This window comes from Polyodon spathula, chromosome 23, assembly GCF_017654505.1.
Source record: "Polyodon spathula isolate WHYD16114869_AA chromosome 23, ASM1765450v1, whole genome shotgun sequence".
NCBI classification, from domain to species: Eukaryota; Metazoa; Chordata; class Actinopteri; order Acipenseriformes; family Polyodontidae; genus Polyodon; species Polyodon spathula.
Genome location: NC_054556.1, coordinates 309,984 through 331,133, shown reverse-complemented (window position 1 = coordinate 331,133; position 21,150 = coordinate 309,984). Strand labels below are relative to the sequence as shown.

The following is a 21,150-nucleotide window of genomic DNA, read 5'->3' as shown; positions in this document are numbered from 1 at the left end:
ATAGAAGGGGGACAAGGAGAGGGATACAGAAGGGGGTACAAAGAAACACATAAGGCTTACATAACAGCCCTCTTTCTCTCTCTCTCTCTCTCTCTCTCTCTCTCTCTCGCTGTTTTCACTTTGCTTTCTGCTGAATCATCTTTGAATTCCACAATTCCCCTCCTCCTCCCCCTCCCAGCAGCACAAAAACAAGAACATTTCTGCTCAGACCAATGCCCCCTGGCCAAGTTGAAGAGCACACAGACTGCACTGGGAGAGGCAAGCTGCGTGTGTGTGTTGATGTGCTGGTCAGTGCTCTTGTGTGTGTGTTGATGTGCTGGTCAGTGCTGTGTGTGTGTGTGTGTGTGTGTGTGTGTGTTTGATGTGTGTGTGTGTGTGTGTGTGTGTGTGTGTGTGTGTGTGTGTGTGTGTGTGTGTGTGTGTGTGATGTGCTGGTCAGTGCTCCTGTGTGTGTGTGTGTGTGTGTGTGTGTGTGTGTGTGTGTGTGTGTGTGTGTGTGTCAGTGCTCCTGTGTGTGTGTGTGTGTGTGTGTGTGTGTGTGTGTGTGTGTGTGTGTGTGTGTGTGTGTGTGTGTGTGTGTGTGTGTGTGTGTGTGTGTTGATGTGCTGGTCAGTGCTCCTGTGTGTGTGTGTGTTGATGTGCTGGTCAGTGCTCCTGTGTGTGTGTGTGTGATGTGTGTGTGTGTGTGTGTGTGTGTGTGTGTGGGATGTGTGTGTGTGTGTGTGTGTGTGTGTGTGTGTGTGTGTGGTGTGTGTGTGTGTGTGTGTGTGTGTGTTGATGTGCTGGTCAGTGCTCCTGTGTGTGTGTGTGTTGATGTGCTGGTCAGTGCTCCTGTGTGTGTGTGTGTTGTGTGTGTGTGTGTGGTCAGTGCTGTGTCTTGCACCCGTGGTGTGTGTGATGTGCTGTCAGAATGCTCAAACTGTGTGTTGTGTGTATGAAATTTGATGTCTGTGTGTCAGTTGCTCCTGGTGTGTGGCTGAAATGTGGCACTCGTATGCGATATAAAAGCTGACTGGTCAGTGCGTCCATTTGTGTTGTGTGTGTGTGTGATGGTGCGGGTGTCAGACCGCTCCTGTGGTCGTGCGGGTGGTGATGTCGTTGATGTGCGGGGCAGTGCTCCGGGGGGGTGGAATGTGTGTGTGGGTTTGTGTTTTGTGCTCCCTGTGTTGTGTGTGGTGTGGTCAGTGGTGTGTGTGTGTGTGTGTTGATGTGCTGGTCAGTGCTCCTGTGTGTGTGTGTGTGTGTGTGTGTGTGTTGTTGTGCTGGTCAGTGCTCCTGTGTGTGTGTGTGTGTTGATGTGCTGTGTCAGTGCTGTGTGTGTGTGTGTGTGTGTGTGTGTGTGTGTGTGTGTGTGTGTGTTGTGTGCTGGTCAGTGCTCCTGTGTGTGTGTGTGTGTTGATGTGTTGACACACTGGTCATGCAACACACTGTTGAGTGTGACCATGTCACAGTGCTCGCTGTGTGTGTGTGTGTGTGGTGTGTGTGTGTGTGTGTGTGTGTGATGTGTGGTGTGTGCTTGTGTGTGTGTGTGTGTGTGTGTGTTGATGTGCTGGTCAGTGCTCCTGTGTGTGTGTGTGTTGATGTGCTGGTCAGTGCTGTGTGTGTGTGTGTCTTGTGTGTGTGTGTGCTTGGTGATGTGTGTGTGTGTGTGTGTGCTGTGTGTGTGTGTGTGTGTTGATGTGCTGGTCAGTGCTCCTGTGTGTGTGTGTGTTTGTGTGCTGTCAGTGCTGTGTGTGTGTGTGTGTGTGTGTGTGTGTGTGTGTGTTGTGTGTGTGGTCAGTGCTCCTGTGTGTGTGTGTGTGTGTGTGTGTGTCAGTGTGTGTGTGTGTGTGTGTGTTGATGTGCTGGTCAGTGCTCGTGTGTGTGTGTGTGTGTGTGTGTGTGTGTGTGTTGATGTGCTCGTCAGTGCTCCTGTGTGTGTGTGTTGATGTGCTGGTCAGTGCTCCTGTGTGTGTGTGTTGATGTGCTGGTCAGTGCTCCAGTTTCAACGGGTTCATGTTTGCTACCTTGTTAATTAGGCATGGATACACTGCCCAATGGTATCTGCTCGCAATGTAAACTTTCCATTATGAAACAGCTGCTGCTGTCAACACGTCCGAGTTGGTTCAGCACCTCCGAACGGAGCTGCTGGGTGCCGACGGGTCCTGCATCACAGTGCTGCCTCGAAGTGATCCTGTACCTTAGGGGTCCGAAAACAAACCAAACAGAACCCACGTGTGCACACCAAGGGTCTGTGGAGTGCCTGTGAACTCTCAGCCCTGATTCAATGCTCACACTCTTGGGTTACATTAAAACCACATTATCAAACAGCTCCTTGTTACCCCGCCTCTCTCTTCTTTGCTTCTCCCGGAGCAGAGAATGAGCCAAATCCTGTTGAAGCTGGGATTGGCACTTTGCTCTGGGAGAGCGTGCCAGCGGAGAAGGCCTTCATCCTCAAACCAGCCAACTCAACAGCTTTTAAATCTGTCTCTGTGGCACTCGCTCAATTCAGTTCAATTCACTGAGTGTGGATCTGCACTCACAATGTATTAATATCACTGAGTGTGGATCAGCACTCACAATGTATTAATATCACTGAGTGTGGATCTGCACTCACAATGTATTAATATCACTGAGTGTGGATCTGCACTCACAATGTATTAATATCACTGAGTGTGGATCAGCACTCTCAATGTATAATATCACTGAGAGTGTGGATCTGCACTCACAATGTATAATATCACTGAGAGTGTGGATCTGCACTCACAATGTATAATATCACTGAGAGTGTGGATCTGCACTCACAATGTATAATATCACTGAGAGTGTGGATCTGCACTCACAATGTATTAATATCACTGAGTGTGGATCTGCACTCACAATGTATTAATATCACTGAGTGTGGATCTGCACTCACAATGTATTAATATCACTGAGTGTGGATCTGCACTCACAATGTATTAATATCACTGAGAGTGTGGATCTGCACTCACAATGTATAATATCACTGAGAGTGTGGATCTGCACTCACAATGTATAATATCACTGAGAGTGTGGATCTGCACTCACAATGTATAATATCACTGAGAGTGTGGATCTGCACTCACAATGTATAATATCACTGAGAGTGTGGATCTGCACTCACAATGTATTAATATCACTGAGTGTGGATCTGCACTCACAATGTATTAATATCACTGAGTGTGGATCTGCACTCACAATGTATTAATATCACTGAGTGTGGATCTGCACTCACAATGTATAATATCACTGAGAGTGTGGATCTGCACTCACAATGTATTAATATCACTGAGTGTGGATCTGCACTCACAGTGTATAGCTCACAGCAGTTTCTATATAAACAGATTAATCTTGTTAATATCAGGTTTTCATCAGCTTCAGATATAATGGCTTGCAATGTGTTTGTAAGTGCTGGGGCTGTGCTTTCTCTTGCACTCTGTACGCCTGACACAGTAAAGAGAGGGCGAGAATGAAACACACTCTCCACAGGATTCGAGGAGCCCTGAACCCTTGCCATGCTTTAGAGTTTGACCTGTAGGGTTAACAGTAGAGACGCTTGTATGAATGCGATGCAGCCAGGTGACATTCCTCTGCATCTCACTATGGGCCACAGCTTCAAAAATCTGAACTTTAAGAAACAGCGAGTCAAGCGGAGCAGCGTTTCTGCTAGAGCCTGCTTCAGTGTATTGAGGCACTGCTCAGACGTCAGCTAGACTTTGTTTGTGAGAGTTCTCCTTCGAATGCTCATTTCTGCAGTCAGACAGACTGGCTCTTAATAATAATAATAATAATAAACAACAACAACAACAACAACAACAACTCGTTACACCAGCTGCTTACCACAAACAAGAAAGTTTATTATCTTTATTTTGTTTTTCGACATACATTGTACACACAGAAATTACAATAGAACAGAGATGTATTTCAAAACTGTCAAAACAATATGGAATGTTTTCTCCGCTTACACAGTCTCTTTACAATTTTAATTCTCTTATTTGCTTTACAAAGCTATTTTATTATAATAATTATTATTTTTTGTAGAAATATTTCAAATAAATAAAACATCTTTCTTTATGTCTGGATTCAGGGAAGGGAGTAGCGGTGGGGGTAGAGCGCCCCCTAGCCCAGGTGCGACCCCTGCCCTGGAAATGCCCTTCTCTTCACAGCAAGTCCTTCCTGTGTGCGTGTGTGTGTGTGTGTGTGTGTGTGTGTGTGCGCGCAAGTCCGTGTGCGAGAATGAAGACACGCGACAATCACCTCGTCTCTCTCAGGAGTCTTTGTAGACGGGTCGCTCCAAGTCCCAAAGAGCCCCTATCCGAGGGGCTGCTTTTACTGGGGACGGGACGGACACACGACAGGATGAAGATGGTTAGGGAGAGGGGGATCACCACCGTAACGAACAAAAAGAAAAAACAACTAGTGCGGCTTTAACTGCCACAGCTGCTCCTTCCTGTTTCATCTCTGGAGGGATAGCAGCAGTGGTAGCAGTAGCAGTATAGTACAGTAGCACAGAACTACAATCCCGGCCCTGGCAATGGTATTTTTCCTTCCATTGGTTCTTTTATAAGATTACATTTTCTATTGCAAGTCCTTGTATTACCACTACCACCATCATTAATCATTATCCTAGTTAAGATGCTCAGTCTTAGCCCAGACTTTAGTCCCCGCTGTCGTCCTTCAGCTCTTTAATAATCTCTATCAGATTCTGGAGCCCGAAGATGTACCCCATGTCCTGGCCCTCGTGGACCACGCTGTCCTCTCCGTAGTAGCGGCACGTGGTGTGCGCAAAGTCGATCATGCGCACGTCCACGCTGCAGGAGCCACCGCTGCCCCCCGGACCCCCGCTTCCGCCCCCCGCCGCGCTTCCGCCCTGCTTGCCCCGGACTTTCCTTTGCTGGGTGAAGGCGAAGGCTCCCCCCCTCCCCTCCCCCCTCCTCCTCCTCCTCCTCCTCCTCCTCCTCCTCCTCCTCTCCCTCCTCTCCGCCGCGGTGCCGGGGCTGCTGCTGCACCTTCTTCCCGTCGTAGATGATGAGCAGAGAGCTGGAGTAGAAGCGGTATGACTCCTGGGCCTCCAGCACGGCCTTGAGCTCCGAGAGTTTGCGCAGGACCGGCTCCAAGAGCTCCCGCCGCAGGAAGCGCCCGTTGTGGAAGAACTGGAACAGCGCCTCCTTGAAGCCCGGCACCGTCAGCTTGCGCCCGTGGTACTTGTTCATGAACATCAGCTGCCCAGAGTCTGACTGGTACACCTGATAGGGAGGGAGGAGTCAGTCAGGAAATCCACACACACTGAAAATGTACAAAGATATACAAAGTGCCCCCCACACATGACTCCACTTTATTAAAGACAAACAAGGAAAAATAGCATTAGGGGTTGGACCCAAACAAAACACACTTTGTAAGTCAGGACCTGTATGCTGGTCCACACACCTACCTACCTCCCCCCTCTCTACCCTATCCCGTCTCCTCTCCTCTCCTCTCCCCTCCCTCACACTATCCTACCTACCCCCGCTCTCCGCTATCCCATCTCCTCTCCCTCACACTTCCCTACCTCCCGCCTCTCTGCCCTATCCCATCTCCTCTCTCTCACACTTGCCTACCTCCCCCCCTCCCCTCTCCTCTCCCTCACACTTACTTACCTCCCCTTTCTGCCCTATCCCGTCTCCTCTCCTCTCCCTAACCCTTACTTACCTCCCCCTCTCTGCCCTATCAGGTCTCCTTCCCCCCTTTCTGCCCTATCTTGTCTCCTCTCCTCTCCCTCACACTTGGCTACCTCCCCCTCTCTCCCCCATCTCCTCTCCCTCACCTGCATGCCACAGACTCTCACTCCGATGATGGCTGAGGTGCTCTGCTGGCACTTGCGGATCTGGTTGGCTTTCTTCTCCTCGGAGGCATCATCCCCGTGCTGCCGCGTTCCCATCTTCAGGTCGAGGACGCAGGGCACCTCGTAGCGCCATGTCAGGTTCTCCAGCAGGATGAATTCTGAGAGGCGGGCGGGTCAAGGAAAAGACACACACAGCAAACAAGACTGGAGACCAGATGCCTTGACACTACGCAACGCCAGCGCCAGAGCAGTCACAAGCGAGAGGTTTCGGGGGTACCTTTCGTTATTAGAAGTTCATACGCGGTGTGTACAGGGTGTCTCTGATTGTATGAGATGTCATCTTGTGCAGTTCTGCTCAATCTGTGCGCAGTGACTTCTCTTACAATATAAGACACCTTGACACACACCACGTATTAACTTCTTATTAAAATCACAAGCATGAAGAGACTGTACTTTGTACTTGGAATCTCAGCAGTCAGGTTCCCATTCCTAATCTGCCCTGAATCACTTAATAAGCTATTCAGAGCTGCCAGGGCAACTGCTAACTGTTTACCAATTACTGAACGACAGACTTCTTGCTGGAATCACACTCCACACAGCAGATTAAAACTCAGATTACACTGGCTCATTTCAGAATTGCCTCGCCCTTTCAAAGCAGCCCCATTATTCCCTGGCACTGTCTCTGTATCCTGCATGAGCAGAAAAGGTACGGTTTCACAATTGAATGAGGGCTCGTCAGTGTAACAGGATAGCCTGGGTGGATCTCAAGGTTAAAACGTCTACAAAAGAATAAAATAAAAAATCGGAGCTGCGCAGCTCGGATTGGAAACTCTGGAATTCCTGGTTCCCCAGGAACGCTGGGAGAGATCGGCACCAAAACTACTTCGATCCTGGCTCCTTTTTAGGGAAAATGCCTTGGTGCTGAAGGGAAAGCAGTGAAGCGCGGAGACAGGGAGGCACACCTGTGCACTTCTCCTGGCACGGCGATGGAAAGGATACTGTATTGGTTCCGATGCTTTGCGTTCTCCTTCATTCTCTGCAGCTGCTGCTGGTGACACTTCAGGCTCCACGGGTTGTGCTTGATCTGGGACACCACGTTGCCCTTCTCCAGGCTGCAATACAGCACCTCAGACTTCTTCAGACGCTCAAACTCCTCGTCCAGGTTATAGCTAGTGGGGAGAAAAGGAAGAAAAACAAACCTATTAGCACGTGGGCAAACAGAGTCCTTCTCTTCAGAAGAGAGACAGACACTTCATACAGGCAGGGAAACACTATCCAGCAGGGCACTGAGCACACTGTGTGTAAACACTGCGGCGCACAGCCACGCGTTAGGGGACAGCTGACAAGGTCATGAATAAATACACCATTTCTTTTTACCCCTTCTAAAAAAAAATGCAACAAATTCTGGTGTGGGGAACTAAAAACAAATAAACCGACAACATAACTGATATAAAAAGCAACCTAAAAAAGGCTCAGTCTGGACCAGTGAGCAAACAGGGCTGGGATGGAATGATCCTTTTTTGCTCTAATTGTTCTCTGCAGCCAGATTGCTGTTCGCTTGGGTATCTATTCTGTGCATCAGTGCATATGCGTGTCAATGAGGACCCTGGGGAGCAAGCAGAGGAACACAGAGCCCCAGATAGCAGCAGAGCCTGGGCTAGCGAGCACACTGCTCTTCTAACTGTGGAAGGGGGTCACTGCTATAAACACACTCCTCTACACTGCATTCACACATTCCTCATACAGTACATCACAACACAATAGAAGGGTATGATCACAGTTCTTCTGTTGTCATAAACAGACGCACCTTCTCTGTGAGACTGTGCATGTGGGACACGGTTAACAGTAAACGCTTCGCTGCATTGACGCTTTTCTTTTTCAAGGAAATGTTTGTTTTGCAGCTGGCAATCACTCAGGTGTGTCTGTGTATGTGTGTGTCTGTTTTAAGTTGTGTGTCTCTGTGTGTGTGTGTGTCTGCCTCGTACCTCTTGAGTTTCTCCTCCTTGCGGTGCTGCCGGCCCCTCTCCTTGCTGTAGTTGTCGTTCTCCAGTAACAGGCCAGGCTTCTTCTTGCTCCACTTCAGCAGCTTGTTCTTGGGCTCACAGTCTGAGAGGTCCACGTTCTTCTCCAGCTCCCCGTGGTCTCCTCCGTTCAGGGGGTACGCGATGAGGCACAGATTGGCTTCCTCGTCTTCCTCGAAACTGACCGACACCACTCCTGAGGGAATGAGGGAGGGAGGGGGAGACACACTGTCAGAATCACACAGACTCTCTCTGCTTATTACAAGTTTGATTTGTTTTACCCCAACCAGAAGCGGCAGTCTTTCCTCTTACTCCTTATTCACTCACTGTGAATCCCCAGCCTCTACAGACTGTCTCCAGGCATCTCAACCTAACAGAGGCCAAAAGATCTGGACAGACAAACAGCTGCATAGTCAAAATTATATATATATATATATATATATATATATATATATATATATATATATATATATATATATATATACATAGAGAGAGAGAGAGAGAGAGAGAGAGAGAGAGAGAGAGAGGACACACACACAGAGTAGCACGTGTGTAGGAAGAAGATGATCCCTCAGCAAAGTGAGACTCAAAACAATAAATCACAAGAGGCCGATACACTCGGGACAAACACTACCTTTATTGCCATGACAAATGATTTCACTACTGCTCAACGACAATTAATAATAATAATAATAAAAATAAGAAGAAGAAGAAAAAAAGGAATCATAAACACGTTGTAATTGCCCTGGTAAATGACCTGAACACAAGAGTCCAGAATTGTTTGGAGTTGGGTAACTTTTATTGTTGTTTGTGAAATACAAAGTGCAATCCCTCCATCCAATGAGAACAGAGGCGACATGAGGAGAGCACACACCGAGGAAAAGAGCAGCAAAGTGAACCCCCAGAGTCTCTTCAGCGTACCCCCCTCCCTCCCTCCCTCCCACACACAGCAGCAGGTTTGCTGTACAGCTTGGCACAGAGTCCCAACAGAGGCACAGGACAGTCCATTCCACTTGGGTTTGCTCATGGATTGTGAAACATGTAACAAGATCAAACATGACTCTGAATCTGTGTGTATGTGTGTGTTTGGAGGTCAATGTCTCTCAAGTCTCAGTGACAGGGCAGTGGAAGGGGACTTGGGTTCACACCAGTTCATATTCCACAAAGTGCAGCGAGTCTCTGAGGCACAGGAGGACGCTGGGCACAGGGGGCAGGTAGGCAGGTGGGGGGACACAGACAAACAAGGCATGGAGATGGCTCTACCATCGAGATCCCCTGCAAACTGACTGCACAGGCAGGCTGGTCCAAACAATACATACACATTATACATTCATTTCAACTAGAAGAAAATACTGAAAAATATGAATCTGTTTTATTGCAAAAAAAAGTAAAAACAGAAAAAGTACACATTATCAAATTGAATAAAATGTAAATTGACAAACAGCAACATCAATCTAGGGACCGAGAACAATGTACCCTCTACTAGCAAGCTGCTTCCAGAAGAGAAAAGGGCACGAGGACCCAGGAGCCTGCCTGCTGTGAGCTGCTTCCTCTTTCTGATGTAAATATGAAGCAAACAGGCCTGGCTGACTGGAAAGGATGATTAACCCCACGGGATCCGGCCCTGGACTCCACCTTGTTTTCCAGGGGAGGTCAGGGAGGAGAGGAGAGGATAGAGGAGAGGATAGAGAAGATAAAGGAGAGGACAAAAGAGAGGATAGAGAGGATAGAGGAGAGGATAGAGAAGATAGATGAGATGACAGAGGAGAGGATAGAGAAGATAAAGGAGAGGACAGAGAAGATAGATGAGAGGACAGAGGAGAGGATAGAGAGGATAGAGGAGAGGATAGAGAAGATAGAGGAGAGGACAGAGGAGAGGATAGAGAAGATAGAGGAGAGGATAGAGAAGATAGAGGAGAGGACAGAGGAGAGGGCCCCACTGGAGCACTAGATCAGTCCTGCACTGAATCCATTTCTAATATTGCACATTCAGCTGGCACTGCACTTCAAAAACTGTGTTTTGAATGGATATTGAATAGCTCTTCTTATTAGTGTATGGATCACATACTCATGGAATGAACAGTGTATCGTAATACATTGAGCTGTATAAACCACACTCACACTGTCTATATGCATGAGCAAAACAATTAAACACCGGCACGAGGGCCAAATGACATGAAGAATGCATTGAAAAACAGCAGCTAACATCAGAGAGCAAGCAGCCCTAATACTGCCTGTTTATTAAGAATGACAACAAGAGCTACTGTTCAACATCTATCTGCACACAATGCAAACGAGTTTATACACACACATACATGAACAGATATGAAATATACACAGGTACAGTTCTATATTCTTCATATATAGCATTCCTGGATTTATTTTAAAGAGACGCCCCACCTTGCATCACTTACCTCTCAGCTCCTCTACCTCACATCCCTTGGGTAAGGCTGACAGACACACCGCAGAAGCATCCCATCTGCTGTGTTAGTCAAACCCGGGGCCAGAGGCTTTGCCTGTGTCCGAGGACATTGACATTAGCAAATGCAGCACCCTGTCCCTGGCCTTGTGAACCCTGCGCCACCACACACACACACACACACCTAAACGAAAAACAATTCCACTGGCAACAGGGGGGGGGGGGGGGGGGGGGGGGGGGGGGAGACATTGTGCTGGATGTGCTGTTTTTCCCCGCTGCATGTATAAAACGACTCTGATAAATACACAACAGGAGTACATGTTGAAGTGCAATGCCGTGCACAGCGTGTGTGTGAGAGAGATGCTGCCGGCTCCTTACCTTTGTACTGGGGGATGTATTTGCGCATCTCCATCGGCAGGCTCTTGTAGAACTGGTGCTCTCGGGGGATGAGGGGCTTGCAGATGGTCTGCTCGCTGAAGCGCAGCACGCAGGAGTGGCCTCCCACCTGGTGCACGAAGGGCTCAAGCACGACCCCCTTGTTGTTGGCGTAGCGTTGCTGCTCCCCTTCCATGGCTTCCAGAGCAGGGCTCATCTTTAAAGGGCATCAGACACACAGCTGGGGGGGTGCGGGGGTGGACGGGATGACTGGCGCTGAGCCGAGAGAGGAAGCCTTGTTGTCCCGCGAGTTGAGAGGAAGCAGCAGGGCTGTGTGATCCTTCCTCTGGCTGTCTCTGTTCCACACGGGCGCTGCAATGCAAACACAGAGGGGCCCGATTACAAACAGCTCTCAGTGTTTACAAAAACATCAAGGCTATGTGAGTCTTTCAGTGAGCACGGTTTGTAATAAAATCAAGAAGAAAGGGCTGTGCTAGGCTGCTCCGTGCGCTTTCAAATCAGATGCAGCCCAAAGAGCACCCGGTCCTGAACTGAGGCAATGAGCTCACAGCTCTGAGAAAAATATCACAACAAGACAGCTCAGCCCCACCCCTCCACAGCACAGCCAATCAGAGCAGCTGCAAGCTGTCGTCAGGGTGGAAACTGAGCTAGGCAGGGTCTGACAAACAAAGGGAGGGGAGTGGTGGAGGGGGGAAACGAAAGACAGCAAGAGAGCGCGCGAGAGATTGCTGCTCTCAGCTGTTTCTCTCTCTTCCAACCTCACCACAACACTTTTTAATCTCTTGCAGTGTGGAGAGCCACTAGAGGGAGCGTGAGAGCGAGGAAAGGCACTCAATGCAACAAAGACACAGAAACAAAAACCGAGAGAAAAACGACCTCATCGTTGTGCTGTGAAATGCCAGGAATTTAAAGAGAAGTAACCCCACACATGCACATTCAGAAACGCTCGAGGATGGAGAAACGGCTACTCTTGAGATTGTGGGATATCAGAGGAGCTGCAACACCACTAACTGCACACACAGGGCCAGGGGCTTCAAACAAACAAGGACAGCTGGGCTCTCTGCACTCACACTGGGCGTTTCTAACGTAGGCAATCTGGGCTTATTTGATAGACTGTGATTTATACATAGACAGAGACATTTTGTTTCCGTCTAGGCTACTTCATTTTTGTTTGCTAAATATTGACGCTCTATTAAATGATCGGATTACATGATTTCACACAAGCAAGTTATTCTACCAGACAGAGCGCACCTCCAGCAGCCAGCACAGCCCTTTACTGTTCAGAACGAGAAAAACCTTCCAATCAGAACTGGCTTTAAAAATCTCTTAAATAAAAACTGCCATCACACAACCACATTGTGATATAATAATACTGTGTGTGAACACAAAACCTTAAACATATTAAATGAGACAACTCCTATCAGAGCCAGACTGGCTGCCCGCTCCAGCCACACATCTAGGACTTCTGCCTAGGATGGGAATAACCACGCTCCTGGGGGAGCTTGCAAGAGTTCTTACCATACAACACTGAGAAACGTTCTGCTCATGCTTTAAAGGACTGTCCTTGCATGTCTGTGATCTAGTAGGGATGCTATTAAAACATCAGATTATCCCCCCCCCCTCCTCACACAGAGGACTTTTTAACCTTTAAAATAACCCCTCACTGCCAGCCAGCCTGCCAGCCATTGGGGGGCCTTTCATCAGCTACGTGTGAGCGTACTTAACCCTTTCATTACCAGACCTGAACGAGAGCTCCCAACCCATTAGTGACCGGGGTCAGACTGTGCAGGAGATCAGAGAGAGAGGAGAGGAGGGAAGGGAAGGGGAGGGGAGAGGAGAGGAGAGCAACGCAGACAAACAGGAAAGAACGGCTGCTTAACACATTGGAAATATACCTGAACCAGTTACAAGATAAAGAAACTCAATTAGTGGGATTAGAGCAGCAGTCACTAGCGTGCCACCGTTAACGATATGGGAAATGGAAAAAGCGGAGGAACGCAGTCAGGACCGGGTCATAAAGATTAGGTGCGACCTCGTCTTTAGTTCTCTCCCTCTCTCACACTCTCTCGTTGCTTGTTGTCTGTACCACTTCCTCCACTGCGGGGGGGGCTGAATTTATTCTGCATCTTTGATAAATGTATCGCTCATATTCTAGCTATTTTCACAATACTCTCCTGTTGTTCCAAGCTGACACAGTGATTTGTGATGGTGGAGGGCCTCTACCCTGTTCAATTCCTGCTATCCTTCCCACAGCTCAGCACAGGTCTCCAAGCTGCTCCTAACCCACCTCAAGGAACTGGACATCAAACAGGATCACCCAGCTTATTATTAACCTCTTTTTCCACGAAGCATCACCTCACGAGAACGAAAGAGCAAAGTTTGATTTTCACAAAACCGTTCTGGGCTGCTGTTGTCATCTGGAGCAGTTGCATGGTGTAGAATTCAGAACACTGTAGAACATTCTTGAAAAACTGCAGTCAAAGCTTGTTCAGTGAGCAGGGCCACTGCCCAATAAAGGAAGACTGAACAAAACAACAACAGCGAATGTGCCCCGCCTCCAGTGCTGTTTTATTGGCCAGTGGGACCTTTGCCCCACCCTCAAGGAATGCTGAATGCTGTTCCAGAGTTTCAGTACCAAACAAACCCTCCCCAAAGGACTCTGGAGTCTTCTCATCAGCTCATCTTCACTGTGAGCTTTCATGCGATGAAATACAAAGAAAATACCAACCAAGGAAGAAGGGAAGGAGGGAGGGAGGAGGGGGCAGACCGGCATCTTTAATGACTAACACATTCCTTTCTTCTGAGACCACAAAACACGTGGGTTTAAGATGTTCAGCTACTATATGCACAGTAGGCAAGCACAGTCCTAAAAAAACAGTGTTGTTAATCTGTAATAAAAACCATTCCTCTGTTACACACGATTGGGTTTTTGGGCGCCCTTTTCTAGCCTGGTTTAAAATAGACAATAGCATCAAGACCTCTGTGTGGGAGCCTTCAAAGTGGTGCCTACTGTTTTCCCGAAAGCCACTGACCACATTTCATTCCCGTCTCGTTCCTGCAGAGTCATTTATAGCATCGTTATCGTTACTATTCAGAGCACACTCCTTCGAGAGGACACCTAGCAACCCTCGTCCTCTCACTGGACTGAGCTCACTGTGAAGAAGGGGGTTCAACTTTCCACCAGCACAATAACCTCCCTGACCCCCTCTTTCAAACAGTTAACATACACGATACAAGGGGAACAGCACAGCACACTGCCAAACAGGGAACGCAGTCAGCTCACTAACCCTAACCCTCGTCCTCTCACTGGACTGAGCTCACTGTGAAGAAGGGGTTCAACTTTCCACCAGCACAATAACCTCCCTGACCCCCTCTTTCAAACAGTTAACATACACGATACAAGGGGAACAGCACAGCACACTGCCAAACAGGGAACGCAGTCAGCTCACTAACCCTAACCCTAACCCTCGTCCTCTCACTGGACTGAGCTCACTGTGAAGAAGGGGGTTCAACTTTCCACCAGTACAATAACCTCCCTGACCCCCTCTTTCAAACAGTTAACATACACGATACAAGGGGAACAGCACAGCACACTGCCAAACAGGGAACGCAGTCAGCTCACTAACCCTAACCCTCGTCCTCTCACTGGACTGAGCTCACTGTGAAGAAGGGGGTTCAACTTTCCACCAGTACAATAACCTCCCTGACCCCCTCTTTCAAACAGTTAACATACACGATACAAGGGGAACAGCACAGCACACTGCCAAACAGGGAACGCAGTCAGCTCACTAACCCTAACCCTAACCCTCGTCCTCTCACTGGACTGAGCTCACTGTGAAGAAGGGGTTCAACTTTCCACCAGCACAATAACCTCCCTGACCCCCTCTTTCAAACAGTTAACATACACGATACAAGGGGAACAGCACAGCACACTGCCAAACAGGGAACGCAGTCAGCTCACTAACCCTAACCCTCGTCCTCTCACTGGACTGAGCTCACTGTGAAGAAGGGGGTTCAACTTTCCACCAGTACAATAACCTCCCTGACCCCCTCTTTCAAACAGTTAACATACACGATACAAGGGGAACAGCACAGCACACTGCCAAACAGGGAACGCAGTCAGCTCACTAACCCTAACCCTCGTCCTCTCACTGGACTGAGCTCACTGTGAAGAAGGGGGTTCAACTTTCCACCAGTACAATAACCTCCCTGACCCCCTCTTTCAAACAGTTAACATACACGATACAAGGGGAACAGCACAGCACACTGCCAAACAGGGAACGCAGTCAGCTCACTAACCCTAACCCTCGTCCTCTCACTGGACTGAGCTCACTGTGAAGAAGGGGTTCAACTTTCCACCAGTACAATAACCTCCCTGACCCCCTCTTTCAAACAGTTAACATACACGATACAAGGGGAACAGCACAGCACACTGCCAAACAGGGAACGCAGTCAGCTCACTAACCCTAACCCTCGTCCTCTCACTGGACTGAGCTCACTGTGAAGAAGGGGTTCAACTTTCCACCAGTACAATAACCTCCCTGACCCCCTCTTTCAAACAGTTAACATACACGATACAAGGGGAACAGCACAGCACACTGCCAAACAGGGAACGCAGTCAGCTCACTGTAGGACAAATGCATAATGCAACACACATCCTTCCTGATCTTAGCATGAGGACTCCGCCCCCTTTCCCTCCAGCATGGGGGTCACAGATTCACAGAAACCAGTAGACCAGAGACAGCCCTGAATATCAAAACAGTTCAGTGGGGTTTCCGAACTCAAAGCCAAAAAGACACTAAAACAAACAGAATTAAACAGCTGGGACCAGAAGCCTTTCTCTTAAATGTCATCCTTTGAAGACACTGGGAAAAAGACTACTTGTGGAAAATGTCTTTGCACTTATTCACTTTCTTTACCCATTGTAAAAGCCGGCACTATTGAGAGTGTAATAGTTAGGGTTTTTCTTTTCTTTCCCCACAGCAGTGTTACAGAGCCATGCAGATCTGTTAGACACAATGCTGAAAGGACATGCTTGTGTAAACTTACACTGTACTTTTTGACAGTCTTGTCACTCCAGCCACAGGGGTTCATAAAGCAGCATCCCTCTCAACCCCCCTTTACTTGAACAAAATAAACCCTGTTTTCAGTCAAGCCCACCCAATATGCCAGAGCCCCACATTGCAAAGCAGGTGACCTCGTTCCAGATTTAGAAAGTGGCTCTCTGTAGAAGAATTGGAGGCACTCTGGAGAATGACATTTCAAATTCTTTCTGATTCTGATTTTTGGCAGCAGGCAGCCCGTAACCTTGCCCCAGGTTTTCAAAACTAAACCAACTTGTGGAACTGCTTAATATTAACAAGCATGCTAGGAATTCACACCCGCAGGCACGGCTGTGAATACAAACAGCAGGGCTCTCAGAGGGACAGGTGGATGACGGACAGACAGACAGACATTTTCTTTGATACACCCCCAGACTAACACTCTCAACCCCAACCCAAGTTTAATCACAGGAGTCTGGGAGGCAGTGCGTCCCACTGGCTAGACTGGTGTGACTTGTATGTTTTGACAGGACTCTAAACTCCCAGAAACAAGCTTCCCTTTTTAATGTTCTGCAGCCTCCCAGCTGTGCTGTGCTTATTTGAAAACAGTCTGTAAATCCAAGCAGCAGCACACGCTTGAACCCGTGCCAAACACCAGCCAGTAAGAGGGGGCCTTGCGTTTACATCATCTGCAAATGACTAGCGGAACAGTTCAAGCCTCTCCGATCAATAAAAACCAGACCAAGGAACAGGGGTCATAAGAAGTGTAGCGCACCGCAGCCAGCGTGAGAATATCTGAGCGAAGGGAAGGGCGCGACCGCGTTTACCTCTCCTTTGACTTGGTGTGTGTGGGCCGTGTAGTTTCTATCACCCTGAACCACCAAGCACTTAACAGTGCTGAACCGACACCGAACCACCAAGCACTTAACAGTGCTGAACCGACACCGAACCACCAAGCACTCAACAGTGCTGAACCGACACCGAACCACCAAGCACTTAACAGTGCTGAACCGACACCGAACCACCAAGCACTTAACAGTGCTGAACCGACACCGAACCACCAAGCACTTAACAGTGCTGAACCGACACCGAACCACCAAGCACTTAACAGTGCTGAACCGACACCGAACCACCAAGCACTTAACAGTGCTGAACCGACACCGAACCACCAAGCACTTAACAGTGCTGAACCGACACCGAACCACCAAGCACTTAACAGTGCTGAACCGACACCGAACCACCAAGCACTTAACAGTGCTGAACCGACCGAACCACCACCGAACCACCAAGCACTTAACAGTGCTGAACCGACACCGAACCACCAAGCACTTAACAGTGCTGAACCGACACCGAACCACCAAGCACTTAACAGTGCTGAACCGACACTGAAGCCGACTTCCAGTCTAACACATGCCACCGAACGTACTCTGTTTCCTCAAGCATTTCCGAATGGTGCAGTTTACCCGAGTAAGGGACGGAGAGAGGGGGGAGAGGGTGGTGTGCGAGGGAGCAGCTGTCATTGAGCCCACAGACACACAGTCTCACTGCAGGAGCCAGGCAGCTCTCCGGCTGCCCCTCTGTCCCAGTGTCATGAGAACGTATACACACAGGCAGGGACACAAAGACAACATGTGCAATGAAAGAGCGTCAGGGCTGAGAGAGGGAGGGAGGGAGAGGGACAGACAGAGTGTCTTGAACCTTTCAGAAACCTTTAAAGGTCAAATTCATTGTTAGGCAGGCAGGCCGGGCATGAGGTATCACTTGCACATGAACTTACACAATGACACTGTGCCATGCGTGAATGTGTGAATGCGTGAATGTGAGAATGTGTGAATGTGTGAATGTGTGAATGTGAGAATGTGTGAATGTGTGAATGCGTGAATGTGAGAATGTGTGAATGTGTGAATATGCATGAATGCATGAATGTATTAATGTGCACAGTCTCTGGTCCATGATGCACTATCAAAAGGGCTTTTCCAGCTACCCCAGCTGTTAAGGAGGGGACCTCGGCCATGTCCCCAGAATACTTAAAATATATATTTCAAACAGTAAACAATAGTTTGAAATGAAATCTCTGAATGCATTTGCAATGAGTATTAACTTTCAATACTGTGCTGATCCCCGCCCAGGAGTCCAGAATAGAAAACTTGCACTACATGAGAGTCAATGCAAACTCAGAAACACTGCAAACAATGCAAGCAAGGGTCTGACTCAACACAACGAAGACATTGTGCAATACTGCATATTCAGCAGCAGACAAGACAGGACATGGCAGGACAGTGGCTAGGGGGACTATCTGAGCCAAGCGCACCATCGCTCTCCTCTCGGACTGGGGCAGGCCAATGCCTAGGCGCGAACGGGTCCGAACGACATTCCTCCCCGGCTCGCTCAAGGGGCTCCCTGCTGCAGCCCAGCGTCAAGGCTCTCAGTCAGGCTGGCATGACTGTCCTCCTCACTGCACTGAAGAAAGTCTCCAGCTCAGCCTTGCTCTAAACATGATGGACCTCAGTGTCTGACTGCATCTGTACAGCAAGCTCCTCCTGCTAATGTGGACAGAGAGACACTCGCTCCCGATGGACCTCAGTGTCTGACTGCATCTGTACAGCAAGCTCCTCCTGCTAATGTGGACAGAGAGACACTCGCTCCCGATGGACCTCAGTGTCTGACTGCATCTGTACAGCAAGCTCCTCCTGCTAATGTGGACAGAGAGACACTCGCTCCCGATGGACCTCAGTGTCTGACTGCATCTGTACAGCAAGCTCCTCCTGGGGGGGGGGGGGGGGGGGGGGGGGGGGGGGGGGGGGGGGGGGGGGGGGGGGGGGGGGGCTAATGTGGACAGAGAGACACTCGCTCCCGATGGACCTCAGTGTCTGACTGCATCTGTACAGCAAGCTCCTCCTGCTAATGTGGACAGAGAGACACTCGCTCCCGATGGACCTCAGGGTCTGACTGCATCTGTACAGCAAGCTCCTCCTGCTAATGTGGACAGAGAGACACTCGCTCCCGATGGACCTCAGTGTCTGACTGCATCTGTACAGCAAGCTCCTCCTGCTAATGTGGACAGAGAGACACTCGCTCCCATCCTTAACTGTTACGTTTTGTACTCTTGGGATTAGGCAGCAGGTTATTTTTATATACTTCATCCAATTAGCTGCTCTGTTTTTCTCGTCGCCCATACAAATGTCAGCCTGGAGGACGGAGGGGCTTTGCATTTCTCAAACTCGTAGTTTCACGGACTGGTAATCATTACGACAAACTCAAATACATAGAGCTGACTCACAGTAAAGGGGCTGATTTCAGACTAGCGAGCTGCACAAGACTCAACAGGAATTTGCAACCTCACAAAAATAACAGATGGAGCTGAAGGGACGTGCAGGGAGGCAGTGTGGTCTAGTGGGTAGAGCTGAGAGACGGAGGGAGGAAGGGAGAGAGGGAGTGTGGTCTAGTGGGTAGAGCTTAGAGACGGAGGGAGGGAGGGAGAGAGGGAGTGTGGTCTAGTGGGTAGAGCTGAGGGACGGAAGGAGGGAAGAAGGGAGGGAATGTGGTCAAGTGGGTAGAGCTGAGGGCCAGAGGGAGGGAGTGTGGTCTAGTGGGTAGAGCTGAGGGACGGACGGAGGGAGGGAGGGAGGGAGTGGTCTAGTGGGTACAGCTGAGGGATGAGGGAGGGAGTGTGGTCTAGTGGGTAGAGCTGAAGGGACTGTGGAGCTCAGCCAGCACTCTAAGGAGCTTCATCCCTCGCTGCTCATCTTTCTGAGAAACCAATAGGATCTCAACACAGGGCTGCCCTCAGGCAGCAGAGTCAGTGCAGATCTGCTTATGTAACATTATATTATCTACCAAGATAATGAAAACAGATCCCGCAGGATTAAACCAATTACAAATTAAAAATAATTCTATTTCAGAGCATGCTGGTGCCGAGAGGTGCTTGGGCAAGTCATCCTCTCCCCTCCGCTCCCCTAGGAAAGACCTGACCTTCGGAAACACTCTGCGAGCGAGAGCGGAGCTGGAGACGTCAAGGAGCACTCCGGCTTCCCTTCCACTGGCACACCGACGCAGCACAAGGGAATCACTCTGAGCCTCTGGTAGCCTTCAGGGGCTCAATTCTGGAATTCCACTTCTCCTGGTCTTCGTTCCATCTGTACCCTAAAATGACTGAATCGAACCAACTTATCCTCTTTCCAGGTCTTAATCAGTGAATTATTTAATGACACCCATGAGCCCAGGATTTGTGAACCCTTGCTGTTATACCTGCATGATTCTTCAGATTGAAACAAGTGTAGAAACAGCTGCTTGGATTTGTGATGATCGCTGCTTTTCTTACTCTGTGGAGAACAGCGATCCACACAAACCCAGGCAGCTGCTTCTTCACTGGTCTCTGCTGGAATGGTAAATTAGCCCAGTCCACAGCAATGCCACAGGAATAATGGGTTGGTGCAGCTCTGTTAAGCACGTCTCGCTAAGCCGCTGCAGGGGGTCCCAGGACTATGCTATGGACATGCTTCCACGTTTAATTTAGCACTCCGTTAGGGTTATACTTAGAAGCAGTAAGGCTTTCTCGTGTTTTCCAGGCTGTACTGGAGTTAAATGAGAACCGAGACAGACAGCAAATGAATCACCTTCTATTAAAACACAGGCACCTGAATGCTACACACACACACGTGCTACAGAATCAGAGAACATGAGCTTGTAGTAATAGAGAGATACAGCCACCTTCTCACACACCACTTACCGTACCGAGAAAACAAAGTGGCATTTGACTTGCATTAGGCCTAAGATTACAAAGCCAACAATTCTTATTTCTTTTTTTGTTCGAAGTGTTTTCCAGTGCAGAGGCCGTGCCACAGGCGTCACTAGCAGCGCAGTCAGCGGAACACCACACCGCGGTTTAAATTTTAAAAGGTGTTGCCAAAATTATTCACAGCAGATTGGAAACTTTCCAAATTAGAATCTGGCACAGATCATTTACCAGGTCACACACACACACACGCACGGTTCACGCTCAGAGACACTGAAACTGCAAAAAGAACGGAGTCATTATTTCAGAGGTCTAACTGTTTCACAGCACCAGACACAGGGAAAACAAACACGACTACAGCACTGAACTCTGGTCCTGAGGATTCAAAGACGAGTCAGATCTCTTTGTTTTTCCTCATCACCACACAAGGGGGGCTCAGAATCCACAAGTTTATCACATCTTAGGCTGGTGTGCATTTTTCAGCATGCTTACAAACAGCACCTGCTTCTCCATACCAGCACAGTCAAACAGCATGTTCATACAACATGCATCAAAGCCTGTCTTCAATTGAATTATTATAAAGAGCCTGGTGTACGAGAGAGAGAAACTAGGATAAGAGAGGTAGATAGGACCTCAGAGATTAGAGAGCGAGTAGAGAGTAGAGAGAGTTAGCTACTAACACACCACTCAAGAGAAGAACTCACACAGAGAGACCG

At 48.8% G+C, this 21,150-nt stretch overlaps 1 protein-coding gene across 1 annotated transcript in view; it reads right to left on the bottom strand.

Annotated features, from left to right (window-relative positions):
* Positions 1-3,836: 3,836 nt before the first annotated feature.
* The window catches only part of LOC121297846 (inositol hexakisphosphate kinase 2-like), a 28,842-nt gene continuing 11,528 nt past the window's right edge, over positions 3,837-21,150 (bottom strand). Inside the window, 6 exon segments of the mRNA XM_041224381.1 lie at positions 3,837-4,919; positions 4,921-5,246; positions 5,804-5,979; positions 6,821-6,990; positions 7,807-8,038; positions 10,640-11,008. Of these exon segments, the coding sequence (XP_041080315.1) occupies positions 4,658-4,919; positions 4,921-5,246; positions 5,804-5,979; positions 6,821-6,990; positions 7,807-8,038; positions 10,640-10,853 (1,380 nt within the window). The 5' untranslated portion in view covers positions 10,854-11,008 and the 3' untranslated portion in view covers positions 3,837-4,657.